The sequence below is a fragment of the Aptenodytes forsteri genome, unplaced genomic scaffold, assembly GCF_000699145.1.
Source record: "Aptenodytes forsteri isolate BGI_AS27 unplaced genomic scaffold, ASM69914v1 Scaffold387, whole genome shotgun sequence".
NCBI lineage: Eukaryota > Metazoa > Chordata > Aves > Sphenisciformes > Spheniscidae > Aptenodytes > Aptenodytes forsteri.
In genome coordinates, this window is record NW_008795368.1 from 1,824,274 (window position 1) to 1,833,234 (window position 8,961).

General features: G+C 40.2%; 2 protein-coding genes across 2 annotated transcripts in view; both read right to left on the bottom strand.

Moving 5' to 3' along the window:
• Positions 1-682, bottom strand: part of ARSB (arylsulfatase B) — a 76,962-nt gene extending 76,280 nt beyond the window's left edge. The window contains exon 1 of the mRNA XM_009280315.2: positions 551-682. Coding sequence (XP_009278590.1) covers positions 551-682 — 132 coding nt within the window. The remainder of the gene's footprint in view (positions 1-550) is intronic.
• A 4,093-nt stretch (positions 683-4,775) lies between these two features.
• DMGDH (dimethylglycine dehydrogenase) overlaps positions 4,776-8,961 on the bottom strand; it is a 51,431-nt gene continuing 47,245 nt past the window's right edge. Inside the window, exons 15-16 of the mRNA XM_009280316.2 lie at positions 6,156-6,290; positions 4,776-5,529 (exon numbers count right to left, since the gene is read on the bottom strand). Of these exons, the coding sequence (XP_009278591.1) occupies positions 5,314-5,529; positions 6,156-6,290 (351 nt within the window). The 3' untranslated portion in view covers positions 4,776-5,313. The remainder of the gene's footprint in view (positions 5,530-6,155; positions 6,291-8,961) is intronic.

Consider the following 8,961-nt stretch of genomic DNA (forward strand, 5'->3'; position numbering starts at 1 on the left):
TGTGCGGCGCGCCCGTCCTCGGGCACCGGCCCGGCTTGGGCTGGGGCTGGGGCCGCCCCCTCCCGCTCCGCTGTGCTGTAGCTCGGTCCGGGCTTGTGTAGCGGTAAGAGTAGCGAGGCCCCGGAGTACCGGTTGTGGGTGAAAGCGGTGCAGCTGTAGGCCGATTAGTTTATGAAATGAGTCAAAAAAAGAGATTGTAAAGTTGTTGCCGGTGTTAGCAGGATATCCAACTCAGTGATGCTGGAGGTCATCTTCCTTCACTTCCTACATGAAACATCTGTTTTAAGCCATGGAGCCTTTCCTAGGGGAACCAGGGAACTATTTGCAGGCTTGTGTTTCAAGTCAGCTGTGTTTCCACGGAGGTCAATACAACAATTTGAGTAGAGGATGGATAGAGTGTGTTCTCCTACAAGTAACTGGACTGGTACTTCTGTCTTCATACGCGATACCATGGCAGCTCATCCAGATTTAATACTGCCAACAGAGTTTATTCCGTGCATAACCAAAATGGGGCAGCTGCAGAACCACCACGGCCTTGCTGCTTGCCAACCTGTGCTACAGCCTGGGAAAGACAAATTGCCACCGCCACTGTAGAAGCAGCTGAGCTGCTCGAGATGGCAATCATTCCTGTAGGAGAAAAGTGCACGGCCTCTCTCCTGCCACCATCAGCTGCTGCTCTCATCCCCGCCCCTGCCTGCTCCTTCTGCAAAATCATGAGCGACCCGGGGCTTTTTTCTCTTCGTTTTGTTCATGCAGATGGCAAGTTTTGATCTAGGTCTGGCTGTTAAGATGGTGCTTGTGACTGTTACTGAGTAGGAAGGAAGTGAAGCAACCCAGAAGCAGAAATAACAGCTATGTCAACAGGGCTGTTTCTTCAAACCGTGTAATCTTCTAAAGCAATATTGTAAACGACCACTACCTTAGTTATGACCTTGATGAAATACGTAAGACTGTGAAAGGACAGAAATAGCTGTCAGCTCTGATGGATTTTTTTCATCCATGGAATACATATACATTTCAGTCTCCAGTTAAAGATCAAATAACCATGTGTTTCACATTTAGCTGGAATGGTACACACGTGCATTTCCAAATTTATATAGCCATTTGGTAGCAGGTGAAAGAACAAACCACATTAAAAATCATGTTTCTCAGTAAGAAAGGCAAATATTGAGTGTGCCAGGCTCCTGTCTACTTTCTTTTTGATTGACAAGTCTCTATAGAAAGAAAGTTCCTGCTCCTATGAATGAAGTCTAGTGGATAAGTCTATGAATTTGCCAGGTATTTTTTTACAAATCCCAAAGAACTCCCTGCTGGTTTGAAAACAGCAGCAATGAGTGATGCCACATTTTTTTCTACAGTAAGAATGTGTGTGTCCACAGCTGGTATTGGAACAACAAGCAACACCACCGTCCTGAAGTCAGTTTTCCCTGAAGTAAATTTCTGACAAGCTGGTATGTGACTATGAGTTACATTTTCTTTGTTGAGATGTGATTAATACTGTTCAAAAGCCTGGAAAGTTCCGATTTATCTTGGTTTTAGTTCAGATCCCATCACCAGTAACAGTTGTCTCACTGAATTGTATATTTTACTAACTTCTTCCATGCCCTTATTATAGGTAAAGTTCCATTCAAATGTTTCCATTCCCATGGAAACCACTCTTGTTCATTCAAAACAATTACTTTGAAAATCTACAGAGTGCTGGTGAAATCTGAAATGTTGGATACAAATTTTGGAGTAAAATTCATAATGGCTATTCACCTGACATGTTTCCAAAGGTATCATAGTGTTCAAGTGCAGCTGAACTCTGAGCGTCAAGAGTTATTTGCTGGTTATCCTGCTCCACCAGAATTGGATAACCTGGTTGCCTGAGCTGCCAGAGTTAAAACATTAGGTTGTACCATCTAAATCATACACAGCAGATACTGCACAGTCACAGTCTGGATGTTGCTGCCTGTCATATTTTCTTAGTGTTTCAGGGTTTTTTTATTACTACTTGAGGGATTTGGAATCCCAATCAGAAAATGCTGTTTATATCAGAGAGTATTCTCCTGAATCAAAATAATAAATCCTGGAAATGGTCTGTGTTCAGTCCCCTATGTTTCAGTGTACCTTTTCTGAATCTGGGGTTGAATAATTTGGATGCTGTTTTGAGGTCAATGATTAATGAAGTCATTAGAGTGACACACAAGATTATGGTATCCATGTCGATTTATCATTCCACACAAAGTATGAACACGGCACATCTTGCCATAGCACGTGGGAACTTGGAACAAAAATTCAAATGGTAGTAGTAACATCTCTGGAGATGGAAAAAGAATAAAGGAAAATGACAAAAAATGCGTCTGAGAAAACTGCCTTTTGACATGTCCTGATCTCTCCACACACAGAAATTTGAGTATTTCAGAAAATTTCCTAGATGACCAACTGTCATTTTTTCACCTCATTACAGAGGTGTCTCCTCTGTTAGCTAATGGGGTTGCGGAAGACTCAAAACATGTCCCTGCCAGTCTTTCTACCCTGGTATTTCTGTTTGATTGGTTAGAAGCCCTCTTAAAACTTGGATGTAAAACTTAAAACATTCTTGCTCCTATTCACTTCCTCTTGCTGTATCCTGACACCACAAGTTTATGCAACACCATATCACAACATATAATGAAAAGAAGCAGTGACAGGAAACCACAAAAGCTGCTGAACAATTCCCAGCCCCCTCATTTCTTCAGGTTTATTGTTTTCATTTTATAACTATGAAAGATTGACTGAAATGCGTGAACCTCTCTGTGGGCATGATTTGTAAAGCTTCATCCCCTTACAGTTTAGTTTATCCATGCTGTGCGAAGTGCTGCAATGTTTAGCTGTCCTAATAAATACTCAGTAAGCTGACTTGGGTATCAGAGCAGTAAAAAAGAAGCTATGTCAACTAGGAAGCCCTGTCAGACATACAGCTATCATAGCTACAGTTCTTCTAATAGTCAGCCATGCTTGCTTAAAACTACTTCAGGTCTCTCTGCTTCTGAATGCATTGTTAAACAGAAAGCACAGCCATTCTTAAAAGGTAACGGAGTGCAACAAGCTCTCAGATACTCCATTTGTCTTATTTATGGTCAGTGATGAACAGGGAGTTGTTTTGGTCTTACAAGTTGGCTGCAGGAAAGACACTTTACTTTCAATTGTCTTGTCCCAGAAGCAGCATGCTACGGATTTTGTCTGCTTCCCTAAATCTTGAAACTAAATGAAAATTAACTGGCCAAGGCTCGATCTTCGTGAGACTTGGGTGACAACAGCTGTCAATGAGAAGCTGACAAGGAAATCAGTGCTTGGGCCTCTATACTACTACACTGTAAAATGAGAGAGGCAGCTGTCTACATCATCCAAAAGGAGAAACTAGTGGCTGGGAGGTTACGGCTGGAAATGCGGTACCAGCCCATGGAGGGTACAGTTTCTGAGCTTACCTGACTGTAGGATTTACATCTGTGATTCATTACCTTTTGCTCAGGCTGCAGAAAGCCTGCCCCTTCTGCACAGTCAGACCAATCTGGCTGACATGTTAATGATAGCACTTCTTTCTTCCAAGCTGGAAAAGGAATTACAAACGTGACTCTAACTTCCAGATTGGGATGTGGAAGGTATCACTGAAACAGAGTTTTGGCATAGCGAAGCTTATTAGGAAAGTATATGTGAGAGCCTGTCTCAGGATAACTGTTACTGTACACTCCAGGACGTGGTGTCTAGTGAATTTGCATGTTCTTGGGAAATACTGAAATACAAAACTATGTTCCTAAATAAAAGAATATTGCCTTGTGTTGTATTTTAGATTTCTTAAAATCTCAAGGAAACACAGTGGCTAACTGCCTCATTACAAATAATGTCACCTTTAGAAGAAGTAACATCTCTGATTGGTTCAGCAAAGTAGAACTAAATCACTCATGAAAATGTAAGAGAGAATAATTTCTGAATGGATTTTTCACTCAAGATAGTACTACATGCAAACCTACCAAAGCTTGTATATTTTATTTTGACCTGCTCTGTAAAAGATATTCAGAACAGCACAATGCAATGTCAGCTTACTTTAGCAAGGGTAAGTGTTCATTATTCAAATTGTGTTTCTCCTCATATATTCTATTTATACGTTTGCTTCTTTGCTGAAGATTTAGAGGCACCAACTCCTCTGGAGAAAGTACATTTTGGACATTATTCATATTTACTTCGAAAAGGTTTATCTATAGCCTAAAGGGTAGTGTTACTCTTTGTAAGTTGGAAATTGTGACATTATTCTTAGTCAAAAGAATTGTTGAGCATATTATGGAATTCAGAAAAGTGTTTTAATAATTTAGTGTATTCCCATCATTTACATTATCCCAATCCTGCTTCTTTGGGTTATTGAATATTTAACACTGAATAACGCTCCTCTGCTGTGGATTTAATCATATTTTTTTCATTGTGAATATTTCTGTGTAACAACATAAGGCTCTTACTGCTGTTCAATCTATAATTAACAGGAAAAGGAAGAACAGAATTTCTCTGGTGTCAGTCTAGCTCTTCAGATTTAGAACAATAAATCCATGATGCAGTACTTTAAGTTCTGTTCAAAACTGAGCAATAACATCCTGTGTGTTGTAGAATATCGTATGTAATCTACCAGATGATTCATATAAAATAATGATGAATGGGCTTCCTGTAACAGTTTCATTAAGAAGAACTAGATTTTGATCTTCTGTGAGAATTTCTGCCAGGGTGACACATTGGGAAAAAAAGTTAACAGTTCAGTTTGCCTTTAATATTGCCTTTATTATTTTTAATGATTGCTGGGATGTATTTCAATTCCTTAGGAAGCATTTCTGTGCAGACTAGTGATATTATTTTACTTATAACTTTGCAATGTCATGTCGTAAGGAGCCAGGATAAGCTACTTTACCCTGAGGACAGGCACAGGAGGAACTGTGAGTGTCAAGGAGGAGGAAGAATTTGCTATTGGCCAATACCAAGAGCAACTTTCTCCTCCGCATTAATTCAGATCTGCCAGCCAATGTAGGAGCAAGCTGAATCAAGGATCTACTCATTCCCTGCAATTTTCAACTCACAAGTGCTACTGAGATGGGGGAACACATACTGGTTCATGAACTGTGCTCAGATCTCTAATGTGAATAGCCCATACAAGGAAGGAAGAGGGTAACACCATCAAATTTCTCACTGATGTATGGCAATGAGGATCTTGTGTTTAGTAATTAGCAAATCTGAGTAGTTTGTTTCTCTTAATTTCATGCATATTAATGGAACTATTTCCTACTGCACAATTTGCTGTATCCTTATCTGTGTTTATATTTTGGGACTTTCACCCTTTCTCTGAAGGCGCATTCTCGTTGGTTCAGTCAGCACCAGTGGCTCTTGTATAATGGTTGCTGGATAATTTTTTCCTAGAAGTTCGACTTCCAATTTCTGTCCAACTTTGCTTAGTTCTGTGGGAACATATGCAAAAGCCAGACTCTGCTGAGCACTGTAACTGAAACTTCCAGATGTGGTGTTGCCAATAACCTGAAAAAAACCCACAAACATTTATCTGTATTTTCAAGATGCAGTGAGGTTGTCTTAAAAAAAAACCCAAACAAACCAAACAACTATACATCTCATATACTAGTTTTGGTATATACACTTCAGACATCGAGCAAGTTTTAAGTGTGTCATGCAGTTCATAATATTCTCTACTGTCCTATTGTGTTCAATTAAGTTTTCACCGGAACAAACACTATACACATGCATATGTTTGTTACATACAATAATTTAACTGCCAGTAAGCGTTTCAACATGTAATCTGTGCTGAAGTGTGGAGGCCTAAACTTTGTTGTTGTTTTGTTTCTTTTAAGTGAATAGCAGAAGTGTTCTTAGGACAATGGTGAACTTGCAGGAGAGGAGAATGGATGAGTTAATACTTTAGTCTGTTCCAACTCTAGTTTCTGTGACTTGATAGTATTTCACATTTTCTTTGTAGATACTTAGTTAGTCTTTGCTTCCTGATTGAAGATTAGAAAATGGTTATCATAGCTTCAAATTGTTCTGTGCCAGTGAAACAAAAATAATGCATTCATACTTGAAACACAAAGTTACATTCTGTTCATGGAAAATTAACATTAGTTTCTTGTAACATGATCTATAGTCCTTACCTTGCCATTATGCCACACACTTTCATTTCCCTCTGGATCGACGTTATCTGTTTCCAGGGCGAGATATACCAGTCGCCGTTTGAGTCCCCTTTCTTTAATCTGCTTCAGTGCTTGCTTTCCTGTAAAGTCTGCTGGCTGAAAAAAATAGAAGATAATGATGATATATAGTTATTTGGGTTCTGCAAAAAGTTTAGAGATACAAGCGTTTAAATTTGTCTTCATTTGTTTTCTTATCACTTAAGCATTCTGTATGAAATATAGATTAAATCGAATCTTTGACAGATACGTACCAAAATAAAACCACCAAGATAGAAGGTTTTATCTTGGTAACTTTACTGAGTATGTTAGTTTTTCTAGATCTCAGCCCCTTAATATCTGTAATTCCAAGTGCAGAAGAAATACATAGGTAGTGACAAGTGTGGTACAAGCCCAGTTAAGGTTGTGAGCCAGAAGACACTGTTTCATTTCAGTTTCTGTAAAAAACCTGGAATACCAACACCCAAATCCTAAAGCCCTGACCTCTCTATATAGACACACATCCTTTTTGATGCCATCAGCAACCAAGATAGTAACTTATTCCTATTCCACTTCGGTGTCTCTGCCAGGCTGCAGAGCTGGCCGTTTGCTCCATATTCTTGTTTTACAGTATGTATGGTTTTTTCCCATATCTACCATTTTATGGGATGATGGAGCATGTTAGTTAAAGAATAACACTATCATTTGCAGTTCCCTTTTTCAGCTTGCCTAAAAACGTACAAGCAGATTCTCATATTTCTAGAAGCAGACTGCATAAATGTGTGACAAATATGAGGGGAGCCATCAGTAAGCCTGATTCCTAAAGGGTGTATAAGACAGTATTTATCGTATGTGATACAGTTGAGCTGATTCCACTGAGCTAGCCTGATTCCACAGCTACGTTCATAGATATTTTGCGTACCAGTGGCTGTGAACCTGACTTGTCTCACACTATTATCTCCTAAGTCTTAAATGTAACTCACACAACTTCCTTACTCAGTTGGCTGGGTAGAGAATAAATTAGAAAAAGAAGCCATAGAAAGAAGAGTTGTTTTAAACTTTGTGGTCCTGGACAGAATGCCTCAAGAACCAAGAGAAAGCCTCTTTCAAAGACGCTGACAGTTCAGAGAGAGGATAAAACAGTAATCAGGCTGGATATCATTATTGCTAATAACTGTGCAGTAAATATTAGGAACAGAGGCTTACAAATTCTGCCTATTCATTTCTTTTTTAAAGGAATAGATCAAGCAGAACAGAAGATTTGTATTCAACTAATTTGCCGGATCCACACCAGCCTGCCCCATGGGCAAGAAACATAATAGCAGTTACAAGGTCCTCTAGCTTTCCAGCCTTTGCTGAGAAGATGAGTAGCAGTGAAAGTTATTTTAAGACACTTGATCATAGGACACTGTGACAGCTCTAGTAGGTCTGAAGCAGGAATTATATTAATTTGATGAGTGTCTAAGAGAAAACAAGGGAAATATTGCTGAAGACATCAAAAATACTATTTCTGGTAATGTTCTTTAACTTCTGTAGGGAACTATTGCACTGTCAGAACTACAAGCAACACATATTATACTTGTACTTGGAATAGATTATTATGCAGTTAGTTCATGAGTTCTTATCTCTGTAGTTCTTGTTCAGGTTCACATATGTCTATGTGTAGGCTCAAAAGACATTACTAAAGTGATGAGGAGTTTTTGAACTTTGAAAGATTAGACTCTGTAAGCAGTTGTGGAAAACAGCTTATGAACCAGTTACGGACCAGTTAGTCTGAAAATGAAGGTGGACCAACTGAGGATAAGGCAGATACTGCACAGAAGGATCACAGATGGCCCCCTTTGGGAAAAGACAGCATGAAATACAGCCCAGATCAGAAAAAAGAAGGGACTGTGATGATTCATTTTGGAATATAACTTTCAAGATGCTGCTGGAAAAGATAAAGCAAAGATCTCAGACCAGACAATAACCAGCTACTCGTAGTTCCCTCTCACTTTTCACAGAATTACATTTCTACTACACAGGAACATTTATGAAAGGAAACACCTACAACTAGAAACGCGAAACACAGAATGATAGAATGGTTTGGGTTGGAAGGGACCTTTAAATGTCACCTAGTCCAACCCCCCTGCAATGAGCAGGGACATCTTCAAATAAGATCAGGTTGCTCAGAGCCCCGTCCAACCTGACCTTGAAAGTTTTCAGGGATGGGGCATCCACCACCTCTCTGGGCAACCTGTTCCAGGGTTTCACCACCCTCAGCGTAAAAAATTTCTTCCTCATATCTAGTCTGAATCTACTCCTCTTTAGTTTAAAACCATTACCCCTTGTCCTATAGCAACAGGCCCTACTAAAAAGTCTGTCCCCATCTTTCTTATAAGCCTCCATTAAGTATTGAAATGCCACAATAAGGTCTCCCCAAAGTCAAGTCTTCTCCAGGCTGAACAACCCCAACTCCCTCAGCCTTTCCTCACAGGAGAGGTGCTCCATTCCTCTATTTTTGTGGCCCTCCTCTGGACCCGCTCCAACAGGTCCACATCTTTCCTGTGCTGAGAACTCCAGAGCTGGACGCAGTACTCCAGGTGGGGTCTCACCAGAGCAGAGTAGAGGGGCAGAATCACCTCCCTCGACCTGCTGGCCACGCTGCTTTTGATGCAGCTCAGGATATGGTTGGCCTTCTGGGCTGTGAGCGCACATTGTCGGCTCATGTCCAGCCTCTCATGCACCAGTACCCCCAAGTCCTTCTCTGCAGGGCTGCTCTCAATCCCTTCATTCCCCAGCCTGTATTGAT